The sequence below is a fragment of the Manis javanica genome, chromosome 18 (genome assembly GCF_040802235.1).
Source record: "Manis javanica isolate MJ-LG chromosome 18, MJ_LKY, whole genome shotgun sequence".
Classification (NCBI taxonomy): domain Eukaryota; kingdom Metazoa; phylum Chordata; class Mammalia; order Pholidota; family Manidae; genus Manis; species Manis javanica.
Genome location: NC_133173.1, coordinates 2,232,284 through 2,248,874, shown reverse-complemented (window position 1 = coordinate 2,248,874; position 16,591 = coordinate 2,232,284). Strand labels below are relative to the sequence as shown.

Genomic DNA, 16,591 nt, shown 5'->3' with positions numbered 1-16,591 from the left:
CAAAAGTTTTATTTATATTTTGTTCAGTTCTGATTTCCCAATAATTCCTTTTGTCTCAGCTGACAAAGAATAGTAGTTGAGACATAGGCCTTGGGGTCAGATGGGCCTGTCTGGCCTCAGAGCTAAAATGTGCCTCTGAAAGTTCCTATTCGAACAAGGAGCAGCTGCTGATTTGAGAAGCCAGCTTAGCTGTATTGCATTTTGGAATCCCTCGTGTACAAAAGAGAGGCCCTTGAATTAGAAGGCTGGAAATCTGATTTTTAGTTTTTTGCACCTACCACTTTGTGTTGTCTTACTTTCTCTCTAAACCTCAGTTTTCTGATGATGAAATTAATAAAATGGAGATAATGATACCATTCTTTTGACCTCACGGGGTATTGTGGGCTCAGCTAACATATTTGAAGGCACTTCATACCGTCAAACCGCTTGCCCGCTGGGAGATATTTCTGTTGTTTGGCTGGTGATACAGATATCGCCAATCACAGGAATAGGGAGTGGGAGCTCAGAGTGCCATGAAAATTTTCATAAGGCTTGTACATCAGAGTTAGCACATATGCAATGATATATAGACAATATTATTCTTTAGTAGCTGATGTGAAAACTCCTTTTCAGGAAACAGCTGTCTGTGTTCGGAAGGAACATTTTGATGCTTTGGTTGAGGGAACCTTTTATTTGAGTCCATTTGGAATGCAGATACGTCTGAAGGGGGATGAGGAGCTGGGGGTGCTCTTTAAAGTTTTGAGATGAATGTGTTTGGAAGGGAAAGAAGAGAGGGGCTGAGTTTAAAAGGAGACTGAGAGAAAAGAATATCAGAGACTGGGAGCCTTTGGAAAAATGGGAGCGGTTGTTTTCTCCCATCTGTGCCTGGAAGGCAGCCTACAGCCATGCATTGTAGTCAAAGGGGCAGTGGCTTCAGAACCAGAAGCCCAAGAGCCTCTTCTCTTTTTCCCCCCCGCAGTAAGTCATTCTAAGTCATTTACATTGTTTTCTCTTTGCAACCTGCAGGGCGCCAGGAAGCCATAGCAGTGTGCTTAAACACCCAGACCCAGCAGACAGTCAACGACACCTTGTGTGATACGGCCCACCGTCCTCCAGCAATGAGCCGGGCCTGTAACACGGATCCCTGCCCGCCCAGGTGTGTGCCGTCTTGTGCTCCCAGGACATGCTGTGTCTGATGACAACTCTCTCTTCTGCCAAGAAATGCATGTGTGTGTAGACTGACTGGTTCACCCAAGGTAGATCGGCCTTGCCTACCTCACAGTTCTCTCTTCTCTGCCCAAATCACGCTCCGACCAGATTCTTGCTTGTGCACACAAATACTGCCCTGTGGACCTTTGTTTGCACCCAGTATGAGTGAACATAAACTGGCCTGCTGCTGGGAAAACCGTGAGGTCAGCAGTTCTGCTTTCTTTCTCTGATCTGTCTCCTCAAGGGCACTTGTTTGCCTAAATTCGCATCAAAGAGCATAAGAGCTGACGTGGAGAGGCCCTGGGTCACGGTAGATACTTAATGAATGACCATGTGCCCTCCTGTTTGTTACCTAGAATTTATCCCAGTATGTCATTACACTTCCCACTGACTTGCCTTAGGTCTCAGATTGGGGGTTATAATGTTACAGGCCCCAAAGAATAGCAAGGTTGACTTATTTTGGTCTCCTAGGTCCAAAAGGTTGACCTTAAGAGTTAATCTGTTTCCTTGCTTAACTATAAGACCTTGGGGAATTTTACCAGAAGGGAGGGCAGGTTTTCCCCGTGTCCCCTTAACCCTGGGTGTTGCCGGCCACAGAATTATAACTCAGCATCACTAGGTTCTCACATAAGACCTTCCCGAACCTGTGCCCCACCTTTCCCTTCTTCTCTCCTTTACCTGTATTGTCTTGAGCACTTTTTTATGATTAGAATCAGTTGCCAAAAATTTAGAGTCTATTCCCCATCACCCCCTCTCTCTCTGCCAGTATCTCTTTCCTGCCTCTTGGCACTTACATCCGCCCGCGGAATGAAGTACCTTTATTGATTAATGGCAAGTTTTGCTATTTTTAGGAATCTCCATAATTGAGGAAGCTCATCACGCCCCCCTGCTGTACTGGAATAAGGACAGGTCTGCTTTATGTTTATTTAGGACATAATTTGCGCCTCTGGAATTCTCGTGACCCATCTGACTTTGATTCCATGAAAAGAGTTGGCTGTGATGTAAAAACTCCTGCCTTTTGGTGTGAGGGTAGGGATCACCAAAGGGAGCCCCGCCTGGAATCCAGCCCTCCACTTCCCGGAGACGGGCCCCTGCCTGCTGACTCTCACCCTCTGCCCAGGACAATCTCGGGAGAGGCAGGTCCCATGGGCGCCCCTCCTTGGCTAGAGCACCCCTACGGCGAGCCAGGCCGTGGCTCATAGCCTTTATCATATTCCTGACTTCAGTTGTATGCTAAGGAGATACAGGCACACCTCGTTTTATTGCACTTTATTGCACTTTGCAGGTACTGAGTTTTTTTACAAATCGATGGTTTGTGGCAGCTTGGCACTGCATAAGAGCACAAAGACCTTCCAGAACTGCCCCCAGCTGGCGGCAGCACCATTTTTCCAACAGCAGTTGCTCTTTCATGTCTCTGTGTCATATTTTGGCAATTCTAATAATATCTCAAACATTTTCATTCTTGTATTTACGGTGTCTTTGGTCAGTGATTAGGACTCTTTAGAAACTTAGAGGATGGTTAGCATTGTTTAGCAATAAGGTATGTTTAAATTAAGGTATGTACACTGTTTTTTTTAGACATACTGCTATTGCACACGTAATTGGACTACCGTATAGGGTAAATGTAACGATTAGGTGCACTGGGAGACCAGAAGACTCAGTGGACTCACTTTATAGGGGTGTTTGCTTTATTGCAGTGGTCTGGAACCGAACTCTCAAAATCTCTGGGGCATGTCTGTGCCAGGAGCTTCCCGGCTTGTGTCAGAGCCATGGTGACGTGCTTGGCTGAGATGAAGCCGCAAAGACCTGCAGGCTGACTTTGGTGGGCCAGGCTCAGAAACAGCCTAGGGAAGTTGCTCCCCCAGGCCCCCTGCCCAGGCGTACTGCTTTCCAGAGCGGTCCACAGCAGTATGCTTGCAGAGGTCCACGGGACAGACAGTCCAGGAGGGGGTTTGGGAAGGTTTGGTCTGACTCTGGGCAGGATGCCCACTTTGTCAGGTGTGTTCAGAGTGTTCCAAGAACATCCAGTATGGGGAGGAGAGCCGGATGTACCGTGTGGGACGTCCCCTTTATCCTTAGGGAAGTGGCAGCTATGCAGTGTGTAAGCCTTGGTAACCCAAGTTACTTATCTAGGTTTCTCAGGCTTTTTCTTATTCTAACATTGGAACCACTGACTCAGACTTTTTGGAAAAGCCAGCTTTTCTATTTTCCTTCTCTGACACATCCCTCCCCTGAGGCTACACAGATGGGAAGTGATGACTACCTGTCTGAACTTGGGTAAGGGACCGGAGGATGTCCAGGGAGGGGAAGAAACAGAATTCACTGCTTCAGCATGCTGGAATCGGGCGCTGCGTCCCCTTTCTCTGTATTAGCCGGCACTCTCTGGAACAGTAACCATAGAAGGAAAGTATTTGAAATTTGTACCAACTTTAAATGGTGACCACGGTTTGGTCAAGCATGAAATTCTCATAGCTGTAAACAAAGAAGACTAAAAAGAAAATATTACCCCCAAATTTGAGGTATATTTTATTTCCAGATTCAAACCATACTCCATATCAGCATAAAGCTAGTCTTCACCACCCTACTGTCTTGTATTTCTAGCCCAAGCCATTGGCAAAGGAGGATATTGGCAAAAGTGATCAGATGACAAATAGAAAATGAAAACAGATGGCAGCATGGGAGATGCTTGCAGTGAGAGGGATTCGCGGGTAGCGAGGTTCAGAGGGGCTGAGAACAGAACTCAGTTTTGTTGGCTAGAAATAACCCTGTTGCGATCTTACTCCGCGAGTGAAGACAGCCATAATGTGTTATCATATGATTTCTTCAGGAAAAAAAAAAAGAAAATACAAAACAGTTCATTCCCTCTCTAAAAATGAGTGTACACACTTGTAATTACAACCTAAATTATATTCAATACAAGATAGTAACTTGATTTCTTAATTTTAAATTGGATTTTTCATAACCAAGTCTGAGTCAAACGTTCTTCCCACTATTTGTGATAGGATCTGAGTCCCTTCTTAGAGGGGGATTCATACCAAGTGGCTTTTTCGGGTTTCAGTTATCCTCTGAAATCACAGACGGGGCACTCCTGACGACGTATACGTCACGATGTTCTGTAAATCTGTCCTGTCCATTCCTCACTGCCCTGCCTTAATTCAGACGTGTTTTGCCTGAACTGTTTCAAGAGGATCTAAATACACTCCTGCCTCTTATGTTTCCCCTCCGGCCCATGTGCACAAGTGTTGCTATGAAATATCTTTCTAAACTGTAGAGCGACTGTGGGAACCTCCCACGTCAACCCTTCAGTGACTTTCCTTTCCTTGTGGATTAAAATCCACTTTTTTTTTTGGCGTGTGTACTGGTTTCCTGGGCTGCTGTGACAAAGCGCCACAACCCTGGGGCTTAAGCAACAGAAACTGCGCACCTCCCAGTTCTGGAGACTGGAAGGCCACAGGCCCCGTGAGGGCAGGGCTGGGGGGCCTGCTGCCTGCCTCTCTCCGGGCTCCGGGTGGCCTCAGACCCCCTTGGCTTGTGGGTGGTTCTCTCCCTGGGTTTTGATGCTGCCGCCCTTCTGCGTGTCTATGTCCAAATTCCCCGTTTCACAAGGTCACCGCTTGTAATAGATCAGGGCTCACACTCTAAAGACCTCATCCAAATGTGGTCACAGACACCCTGTTTTTAAATAGTCATATTTATAGATACCAGGATTCAGGACCTCAGCATCTTTTAGGGGAAACAGTTCAGTCCGTAAGAGCATATAAAGTCCTTTGAGCCTAGTTTAGGTTCTTGAACCACTTCGCCTGTCAGTACCCGCCTCTCTCCCCACCCCCGCCACAGCCACCCTGAGGACCTGGCACAGCAGCCATAGGAGATTCGCGTGGTGACCGATGCTTGGGCTGTCTATGCCTTCGGACCTTTGCACACACCGTGGCCTCCGCCTGGAGCCCTCCTCTCCCATGCAGTAAGTTAGTTCTCCCCCGCGGAAGTCATCATCGGCTCACTGCTGAAGCATAACAGGAACCTAACCTGAGACACTTGATCGGGAAACAGCGGTCAGAAGAGAGCCGGGAATGGGTCAGGGTCGGGGGCAGCACTCCATGGCTACCCCTCGAGGAATTTCAGACAAGCCCCTTAGCTCTGGGCCTACCTCTTAATCTGAATGATGACGAAAGCTGCTAGACTTTATGATCTCCGAAGTCCCTCTCAGCTCCAGTCCTTCCTTGTTGAGCCACACTTTCAAGTTGCATTTTTCGTTCACATCTCCAGAACTCTGCCCGGCCTTTTTACAATAATCCTCCTGCCTATTCGTGAGCAGTTTGAGATGCTCAGGGTTTGTTTCAGGGCTAAGAGCAACAGCCTTTGCTTGGCCTGCCCGGGAGGTCACGGCAGGGTCGAGGCTAATGTGCAGTGCTGTCTTCCTTTGCTCTCCAGATCACAGCAAGGTTTAGCATCAAGTCTAGAAACTGTCCGGTGAGGCGTGCTGAGGGCTTCATGCTGTTTTCTTTGTGCGCTGGCCCGTTTGCAGTGTTCCCTTCCCCGCGTCACTGCCTCAGCAAGGCCCGTCACCTTCTCCAGCAGCGCCTGGCCCACAGAGCTTCCAAGCTCGGAATGACAGAGCACACTGTGTCCTGGCCACTTTGAGGAACTAGGAGTCTGTGTTTTTTTTATGTAATGGGAAATACTGTTCCTCATTTCAAAATTGCAAATTTAATAATTTTTGAAGGTTGAGAGTTATGTTGGAAAAACACCAGCAGAGACAAAGAGTTGATGCCAAAATAAAGGTAAGTTTACAAAAATGTTTGAGGTTCTAGGAACCAGTGGTGTAGGAATCACAGGAACAGGGTATTGCACAATATTTTCCATATAAATATTTACTGATTCCAAGGGCAATAGCAATAAAATATCACCCCAGGGGGGAAACTTACCACTGAGATTGGGCTGGACAGTCGATGGATCTTTATTTACCCAGAGGCAAATGGATCTGATGTATCAGCCTGGAACTCTGCAAGGTCGGGTGGTGCATGTTTATTTGCTCTTATGGCGTTGCCCCCCTTACCCTCCAACTGCCGAGTGTCTTCTATTCATGGAGTTTGCTTTTTCCAGGAGAAAGCAGCAGCTGATAGAAACAGGCACGGTTACATGACGGGCCCACTAGTCTGAGGAGAGCTTTCTCCTCTGGCTGGATTTAACACTGTCGGGAGGGAAGTAGGAAAGTAAGAGGCAAGACTGATGTGTTTCTGTACCAACTTGTTCCCTAGTTCTTGAATTTTTTAAAATTCTATATTTAGTCTATTGTCTGTTAATGGGAAATTGTTACCCACTTCTTGAATAAAAATGGCTCCATTTCTAGTCACATGTACCTATAATTGATTCTTCTAGCTACATACTTTCTCAAAAGATGATCATCCTAAAATCATTTCAAATAAATTACATATTAAGCTGCTTATTGTTTTTATAGTGAAACAAAAGCCGTGTATTATTTGCCTATGTAGTCCAGTTGTCATTAATGTATGGCTTAGGTATCTATGGTTAGTGATTTCCCTCATCTCTAAAGCTACTGGAAACTTAGGATCAATTATAATCTAACTAATTAATAAACTTCCAATTAAGATGGTATTTTAATTTCTTATTCTGCTCCAAACACAGATCAATGATAGATAGAGGAAGAGAACATGGAAATTAAAACAACATGCCCAGGGCAAAATCATGAAGACAACTGCCTGGGCTAGGAAGGGAATGAGGTGTGAAGTGGTGGGTGGGACTGGACCTGTGGGCCTAAGACCCCAGAGCAGTTGGGGTGAATGAGAATTCAGTTCCTATGGAGCCCTAGGGACTGAACATCTTTCTTTTGATTCATTAGAAAGGACCCAGGTTCACTGCTTCCTTGTGAATGGATGCACTAAAAAGCTGTTGCTGATCACAAGCTGAAGCCACTGTGTCGCTGAGGCCAGTCACCCAGGGACGTGGAGGACAGACACAAAGAGACCCTGTGACCAGACGCAGCCCCAGATTACCTGTTAGCTCAGCAGCTGGATCTTCAGTGTCGTCACAGTGCTTCTCTGCCATGTTGTCCACACGAGATCTGTTTCTAGACTGGAGACTGGAGGGCTAGAGGGAGGCAAACGAAAGTAGACAGGGAGGGTTAAGAGATGGGGGAAAGAATAAAGGGAGCTGGAGACAAGAGCCTCCTTTCAAACGGAGCCTGCAAAATGAAATGCAAAAGCACATGAAGAAATCTAATATTAATGAAGATAGCCAACAGATTCAACAGTCGAAAGATGAATTTACTCCAGGTGAAATTAAAATACAAAACAATCAGAAAAAGACTACGTGTTCTTAGGATCTTTGGTGATGCAAGTTGATAAATAATATCCATATAAAGAACTAGAAATTGTGAAACATAAATAGCAGGAATGAAGTAAGAACAGGAGAGTATTAAAAAAGAACCAGTTAGAAAACCTAAAAGTTTTAAAAGTCAATGAAATAAAATAATAGACTATAGACAATTAGAGAAAGAACTGGTGACTTGAATAAAGTGCCGGAGAAGTTGAATGAATGAAAGCACAGAAAGTTGGAGATTGGGGGAAAAGAAAAGGAAATTAAGTAATAGGGAGGTAACAGCAGAGAAACAAGAAACTATTTACGGGAACTTAACAAAAAATATCTACTCCAAGTATCAAGAGAAAATTAATGAAAAGATACTTAATAGTGAAACTATAGAAATTCAAGAAAGATGAGAAAATCTTAAAAGCTACAAGACTTGAAAGACATATTATCTACAAACAATAACAACTGGAGTTTCCAGAAAACAAAGCAATAGCATCCTTAGAGGAGGAGGGGAAATCGTGATCAACCTAGAGCTTAATTTGTTAAGCTGTTGTATCAAGTTTGTGAACATGAATGTCTATTTTTAGCCGTGAAATAGACAAGATATCCTGAAAGCCCTTCTGCTAAAAGATTTAAAAACACTAGAAATTTATGTGAAAACCACTTGAAATCCAGAACTAAGCTTGAAGGAAGTAAAAGGAATCTGCAGAAAACAGAGAAAAGCACGAATCTAGAGTGGTAACCTCATATTAAACTTAGTGCCTCCATAGGGGACAGTTGCCAATCCCAGGAATCCTGACCTTTTGGCTTCACCAGTTTTTTTTCCTGGCAACAGACAACTCCTTGAACCTGCTGACATTAAAGAGTGGAATGGAGATCCCCATATAAAGCCAGGACCTACCTCAGTGAAAAATCAAATTAGAAAAAAAATCTGCCCAGAACAACAGATTGCAAGGAAAATGATCTCTTTTTGAGTAATCCGGATTTGCTGTTTCATGGAGAAATCTCCCAACTTTGTTTATTCTTTGCTCTCAAGCTAGTTAATATTTCCAGGGAGGATTTCTGCAGTCTTTTGCCTGAGAGTAAGGAGGGTAGAATCCAGGCAGTGTTTTCTGTGAGCCAAGGCGGGGAAGAGGTCTGGTGGTCCCACCAGACAATATGTAGACCCTCACTTAACCCCTGTTTTCAGGGTAGTCCCCCACTTTTTGCTATCCCTCAAGTCTGTAAGGAAACCCCAGTCTTCTGGGCTTGGGAGAATAAATCCCCTACATGTCCAGGATAGACAAAGGGATTTCAAGTTTATACAGATTTTCAAAGAACCTATTTAGCTTCAGCTGTATCCTACTTTTAGAAGTGTTTTGTGTCTGATCCTTTTCTGGATTCTTGCTTCTGGACTTTCCCAACTATCAGCTTAGTTTTCGTATTTCTCCAGGCTATTAAATTAATCACCACTTCTCCATCTTCTCTCCATCTCACAAAATGTTTCAGCTGCATCTCTCACAGTCTTGTTGTCTTTGTGGAAATATCTTTGTTTAATCCCCTTACTGTCTTTTTAGTGGGTATTGTTTTGGGTGAGGGTGGAAAGGAACAGAAGTAAGTGCATGGAATCACTCTGATATTTCCTGGATCGCTATTAGCCCCTGAGAATAACACACACACACACACACACACACACACACACACACACACACACACACACACACACACACACACACACACACACAGTTATATTAAAGATTTTTTTCAAACTCTGATGATAAAATGAGTGTAATGTTAAAATCTACTGTGGAAAGTAAAGGCTATGCAAATATTGCTATTGTTATTTCTATTTCCTTAGGAGAGAATTCTCTCATCTGTTGAGTGTATTTGCTGTCTTTCATGTCATTACACTTTTTTCCTTTCTTTGGACCAGTTGGTTTGCGAGCCCATATTGAATGGGAGTTATGTGTTCCTATTTGGAACTTTTGTGCTGACTTGAACAAATACCTCTCCTCACAATCCCCAGATCAGACCCAGGTCTCCTATCGCTTCTTTAGGCTTTTGGGGAATTGTTGCAGAACCCCTCCCACAATTGTATGATATCTTAGCTCAACAACCAGGCTGAAGGTTATCTCCATTCTTTCATGTCATCCCAGGCAGCTGACAAACTCCAGCCACATACAGGCCCCAGTTGAATCGTTTGTCTAGCGTTCAATTACAGGTCTTGGAGTCTTAGCCCTACTCCTGTGTCCCTAGAAATGAGCTGAGCGCCCGTCACCCACCTCACCGTGGTGCCATTTGTTTAAATTCCTGGTACAAATTGAACTCCCGGCTGACATTGCAAATTTCCAGTCCTGGCATCCAGTAAGCTTGGAGAACTTCAGTCCACGTCAGCACCATTTCCATTTGATTTCTGATTTACTGAGATGCTGATTTTTTTTTGTTTTAATGGGAGAATGTCTTTACCCTTATATCTTTAATTATTATTGATACTTTTTTGAAACAGAGGCAATTCTGATATCTTGCCCCCTTCCTCTGCCCCACCCTCTACCACTTGCATTTTGAATAGCTTACTTTTGTCAGAGAATTTTTAATCATGAAACATCAGTTGAAATTTGTTAAATGTTTTTTTCACCTCTGTTGAAATAATCACATGATTTCTTTCCTGTATTTTGTTAAAGTCACAAATAACCAATTAAATTTCCAAGGTTGAACCAGCTTTGCCTCTCTTAAATAGCCCCTACTTGGTCATGATGTAATATTCTTTTCATATATTTTGTTTAGGATTTTTACATATGTGTTTCTGAGTGACATTGACTTAAATTAATTGGGACGTTTTTCCTTTACTTATCTTTTCTGGAGAGTATATGTAATGTTGAACTTTTTTATGCCTTAAATGTTTAGTAGAATTTCGTCAAGAAAGCCATCTGACACTGGAGTTTATTTTTTTAAAATATTTTAAGTTACACATTTAGGAGGGGGAGGACTATCCAGATTCCTCTCCATTTTTGTGTTAGTTTTGGTAAGTTAGTTTTTGTAGGAATATTTTCAGTTCATGTAAATTTAAAAATTTTGTTGACATAATGACAGTACATTATTGATGTAATGTTTTCATCTACAGATATTATATTCTTATTATGGCCTTTGAGATCCTCCCTTAAATTCCTGAAGTTGGTAAATTGTGTATTCTCTTTTTTGTTCTTCCTATTTCACCATAAATTTATCAATTTTGTTAGTCTTTTGAAGTGCCAACTTTTGTTTTCATATATCTGTTCTCATCTTGTTTTCTCTCTTCTCTCTTTGGTTTAATTTACTGGTCTTTTTTGAACTTCTTGAAATGGATACTTAGGTTATGATTATTTTCTGCCTTTCTTTATTTTTAACATATTCATTAAAGGCTATTGATTTCCTTCTGATCATGATGGAGAGAGCTCTCTGGTTTCTCTTCCTCTAAGGGCACTAATCCTATCACGAGGGGCCCACCCACCCTCGTGCCCTCATGTAACTCTGATTACCTCCAAAAGCCCTAATGTCCACACACCATCACACTGGAGGTTGGGGATTCTACATAGGAATGTGGGGAGGGGCACAGGCATTCAGTCCATGACATGTACTGTGTATTATGCTTATCCTTTGATTATCTTGTTTCTATTTCACTTAGGAGTTACCCTTCTCTTTTACTTAGGATTCAGAATATATAGTCATATGTAAAAATTTTTTCTTTATATGTATTTGTCATATTTTGCTCAGGTTTTTCCTACCTTCATAATATACATTAAAATAGTTCAATCCTTTCTTTAAACCTTTTAAAATAACATTTTGAATAACATGGGAATTTACCTGTTTCTTGAAAATTTGTAGGAACTCTACAAAATTAGTAGGACCTAGTCCCTTTCTTGAGTAGAACTTTTGTAGCTTCTTAAAAACATGTCTATTTCATCAAGATTTTTGAATGTATTGTTAAGTTCTCTATGTTCTTATTAAAGTTTGCTTGCTCGATATACGAGGAGCTTAGAGAAGTGTTTTATAGCTTTTAACATTTTTTATTACACATCCTTCCATTTTTCTTGTATCTAACAGCTCATACTTCATTTCTATTTATGCTTTTTATCCAGGCTTCATACTTGTATGCTTTCCATATCTTCATTGTGAACTTTTGCCTTCATAAGTAAAAATTTTACTCTTTTTGTCCTATTATATTTGTCTTGAATCCTACCTTTTATTTCTCATTTTTCTGCTTATTTACACAAGCAAAACATATTTATTCTAGAAAATCAGACATCAGAAAAACTGGAAGTCACCTTAAGATAAACACTAACTTTTTTAAAGATAAACAAAACACTAATTTTTTTTCAAAGAATTGACTTTTTCTAACCATGACTGTTTATTAGAAGAAAAGTCAGGAAAAAATACTGGCAAGAATAAAGAAAATAAAAATCTTTCACTTAGAACTCATCACTGTTAACATTTCAATGTAATGATCTGGACATTTTTTTCTACATGCATTTATATATAAATGCATAAAATAATATAATCGTACTCTAAGGTATTGGATGGTCCGTTTTCTAATAAAAATATATCATGAAGGTATTTCCATGCCAATAACTATATACCTACTTTATTTTTTAATGGCTACTGGTATTATGCTGTATGAATAACCCATTATTTATTTTGCCTTTCATTGTTAAACATCTAGATAGTCTCCTTTCATTTTGTTAAATTTAATTTAGTTTTTTATTTTTTTCTATTACAAACTAACCCTGGAGTGAATATCCTTTCCACGGCAACTTAAAGCATTATAAAATTGTTTGCTTGTGATAAATCTCTGTGGTAACTAGTTAAAAATGAATGCTCACTAATAATTAAATATCCACAAATTAAAACAACCATAATGTGCAATTTTTCACCCAACAGATGAGCAGAAATTTCTAAAAATTCTGTTGTCCAGGGTTGAAATGGGTGTAGAATCTAGGCCGTCGCAGGTGCTCCTAGTGGGACTGCAAACTGAGAGATTCGTCCTTGAAGGGAACTTGGAAATACGTGTCAGCAGCAGCCACCCTGGTTTTTCATTTTTACAGATGTTTCATGAGAAAACCTGATTTTTCCAAGATCTTACTGGAAAGGAATCACTTTATAGTATGTGTTGTAAATTCAATCCTAACATAAAAAATTTTTCTTAGGGATAGTCCAAAGAGTGAATCCAGGTGTCCTGAAATTTTCCTGAAGTGTGCTTTTAAGCATTTAAAATTTCTTTGGACAACTATATAAATCATCTTTGCCTTGGGGCTCTGTTCAAAACAAAACCAAGATTTTATTATTGATATATGGTGGTAGAATGGAGAGAAATCTGCTGCTTTTTTACTCTGGACTTTCTCAAATGGGTAAAATCTTTAACCACTTTCCTCACATTTCTTGCCCTTAAAACCTGTGTTCCTGTATTTTGATCCCATAATTGATGGGGTGCTGTGGCTCTCGGGTCTGTATATGGGGGGGTGAGGTCTGGGAGCCCTGGGAACCTGAAGTGTCTGTGCTGTGACTGGTGCGCGTGGCCTCGGGAGACAGTCACTTGCCCTGCTTGTCTTTGTACAGGTGGCACACCAGCCCTTGGGGGCCCTGCTCAGCCACCTGTGGTGTTGGAATCCAGACCCGAGATGTGTGCTGCCTGCACCCTGGCGAGTCTCCAGCCCCTCCTGCGGAATGCAGAGATGCAAAGCCCCACGACTTACAGGCCTGCAGTCAGTTTGACTGCCCTCCCAGCTGGCATATTGAGGAATGGCAGCAGGTACGGCACACTGTGGGCCCCAGGCATGACCGCGAGTGCTCTGTGTTGCACTAACATGCAGCGGGCCAGATCCTCTGACCCCCTCCTCCCGCCTTCTCAGTGTTCCAGGACATGTGGCGGGGGAACTCAGAACCGGCGAGTCACCTGCCGGCAGCTGTTAACAGATGGCAGCTTTTTGAGTCTCTCAGATGAATGGTGCCCGGGACCCAAGGCATCTTCCCATAAGTCCTGTGCAAGAACGGACTGCCCTCCACATGTAGCCTTGGGAGACTGGTCCAAGGTAAGGCCCGGCCCCACCTCTGCAGCCCCTTCTGGCTTTTGTCCTCTAAACACTGCTTCCATGGGATGAGAGCTGGGGCCCCTGGGAGGTGGGGAGGGTGGCCGGGGAGCCACTTTTCAGGGACCGTGTGCTCCTCCCCAGGGCTGGGCGGGTGCCCTGGTCTGGGCCCCCAGGGACTCATCTTCAGTTTGACTCAGTATTATTTAAACAGGATTCACCACCTGCTTCCTAAACCAGACCCCATCACCCCCTTCTTTGGAACTGCCCAAGTCATACCCTCACAGTCAGCGCAGTTCTCCTCCCTGCGTCTCCTCAGACGGAGTTATTTATTAGCCCGGTCACTTCCACTCCGTGCCCCTCTGCCTTCACTTGCTACCCCCTGGCTTTGCCCTTTAGCATCTCAAGCCCACATTACTTGCGACAAGCCGAGTCCAGCACATCGTTTCCCTGCCGGCAGGATTTGCCACAGTCCAGCAAAGATCCCTTATTTGTCAGGTGGGAAAAATTAAACCCAAATAAGTCAAGTACATGGCCTGAGCTCCCACGGCTGGCAAAGTTGGGGCACAATCTGTGCCTTTCAACTTTGTTCCAAGGGGTCATGCACCCCCTGATCTCCCCACCCGAGACCAAACCTCCTTGCACCCCAGTGTTCTCATCCTTGTGTCCACCAAGTCACCCACTTGTTCAGGACCTCCAGTGGCCGTATAGCCTGCAAAGCACGTGTGAGTCCCCGGGGACCCTGCAGGGCTTTCCTTCAACCCATGGCCCTTGCATTCTAGCCCTTTATTCTGCACCCAGTCCTGTGCTCCCGTCTTGCATGCTTGACCCCGGCAGGCTGAGGTTCTGGCACAGAAGCAGAAGCAGGTAGTTGAGGCATGGGGTCAGAGGTCTGCGACCTCCAGTGGGACGGGAGAGGCAGTCTGACATCAGACACAGTGTCCGCAGATGAGAAGGGTCAGTACCCGATGCTGGTGGTCCTGAATCCTATGGTGCTGGGCTCGCATCTGCCCCCCTCATCCTACACCAGCCCTGGAAGCAGGCGTTGTCTCCATTTCTGTCGATGGGGAAGCAGAGGTACATTCAGGTTGATAACATCCCCAAGGGTAGAGCCAGGACTCACACCTGGGGTTAGTGTGCAGGGTGTGTGTCAGTCATGTCTTTGATGCAAACGCACAGGGTTTTGCACCAAACGGACCCATGACGGACCCCAGCCTAATACCTAAAACTGGTGTCCTTGTTCAAGACCCTTAACCTGTCTGAACCCCATTTTCCTTCCAAGTGTGGTGGTGGTTGTGAGGATAACCTGAGTTGTCGGGTGTAGGGACACCCAGCAGATAGACCCCTGCCCACCCTCCTGAGGAAAAGCCCACCTTCCTCTGCTGCGTGTTCTTCAGCTTTACATTTCCCCTCTTTTAATTGTCTGGCTCAGTTGAATGGTAGTATTTAAAAAATATCTTAAGTAACACAGCAGGTCATGATCCTCATCCTACAGGCCTTGAGGGTGGACTTAAATGTTGCCCCAAACCCCCAGAAAAGGCTCAAGAAAAGAGAGAAGCCCCACTCTCCACGGTCTGCCGAGCAGCAGAGGCCCAGGTCCAGCCCCTGTGCCCCCCACCCCTCAGCTGGGCTTCCAAGGAGCTGGAGCCTCCACCGTGGCCGGGACTCTCCTCGAGCTGGGTCGCCCTGCAGGCAGGGCCTGGACTGACGGGCAGCTGCCCGGGTGCAGTGTCCTCCCAGGCTGCAGTGGGGAAGGGGGGATGGAGGTCTGCCCTGGGGAGCTTTGTGCGTGAAAGCTCTGCTGTACTTCTGCTCCTGTGTCCGCGTGGAGCGGGAGAGGCCCCCAGACGGCTTTCCTTCGGGAATTCCTCTGGGTCTGGGTCAGGCCTGGCAGAAGGCCTCTGCGTAGGCTGGTGGGGGGGCGGCACCTATCGTGGTCACCCAGCTAAGCCCCAGCAGCGCAGTCGGGCTGCTCTCCACTGTCAGAGGTGGGGCGTCCGGCGCCTGTCTCTGTGAAGCTGGGACAGAGCCACAGGGAGGGGAGGCCACAGCTTCCTGCAGAGAGCTCTTGGCCCTGGGGATGCTTTGTGTCCCTGCTGCACTGAACGCGACACAGGGACCCGCCAAGGTGGCGTCTTCCTACAAGCTGGGAGCTCGTAAGGCAGGAGGAATCTTGAGTCTGCCACCCAGACCCAGGAATCGGCATCTGCATGCCAGCAGGGTACCCAGGGGTAGCGAAACAGTTCCGGTTTGAGACCATTTCCCAGGCCGCCCCTCATCCTCGTGTGCCTGAGCTGGGAAGGGCCTGGGAAATGACTTCTCGGGGCAGCTGATGCTCCCCTTGAGGGCAGAGGCAGGAACGGGAGGGGCGGGAGTGAGCAGGGGCCGTGGCAGGGCCAGGCACCTGGCTTCTGTGTGCAGCCCGGGAGCCCCCAGAGCCCCCCAGGGTTCTGACCCAGCAGCTGTGCTGCTCTAGGAACAAACAGTCCCTCACAGTTCCACCTTGGGTTCTGGAACAAACTCTTCCCACTGGCCTTGCAGAGACGAGATGGGGGGACACCCCCTGTTCATTTTCTCCATGAGCTGGTGAACCCGGGTGGCTGGTTCTGCCACAGAGGTGACACCCGTGGCCGGGTTTTTCTCATTCCTGCCTTTGTTCCTCAGTTCTGGTCACTGTCCTCCAATCCCAGGTCCAGCTCTAAGCTTCCCCACTCTGTGAAGCCCTTCATGCCCTGAAATCATGCAGCATGTCCCAGCCTTAACTCAGTGACCCCAGTCTTCATTGCCTTTCAATGGGGAGCTACTTCCTGACCATCTGTATGGTCCTCCCGTCTGGCTTATGGTGTCCCTGGGGCCAGTGCCTCTGAGATTGCTGACAAGCCCTTGGGCCCAAGAGAGCTCTGAGCGGGTAAGCACTCTTCCTCAAGGGTCCTTACAAGCTCAGGAGAAAGGCAGTGGTGCTGGCATGCTGATCTTTAGACAGGCTCAGGCCTGCTGACCAGGAAGAACGAACCATTCCTTAGAGCCAGAGGCAACTG

General features: G+C 45.3%; 1 protein-coding gene across 8 annotated transcripts in view; it reads left to right on the top strand.

Annotated features, from left to right (window-relative positions):
* Positions 1-16,591, top strand: part of ADAMTSL3 (ADAMTS like 3) — a 242,883-nt gene that overhangs the window by 170,242 nt on the left and 56,050 nt on the right. For 6 of the 8 annotated variants that reach the window (XM_073227130.1, XM_073227129.1, XM_073227128.1 and 3 more), the window contains 3 exons: positions 1,006-1,135; positions 13,084-13,276; positions 13,377-13,556. In XM_073227130.1, the coding sequence (XP_073083231.1) occupies positions 1,006-1,135; positions 13,084-13,276; positions 13,377-13,556 (503 nt within the window). Of the gene's footprint in view, positions 1-1,005; positions 1,136-5,025; positions 6,198-13,083; positions 13,277-13,376; positions 13,557-16,591 lie in introns of those variants that run through there. The other 2 variants (XR_012127161.1, XR_012127160.1) reach the window with 2 other exon arrangements.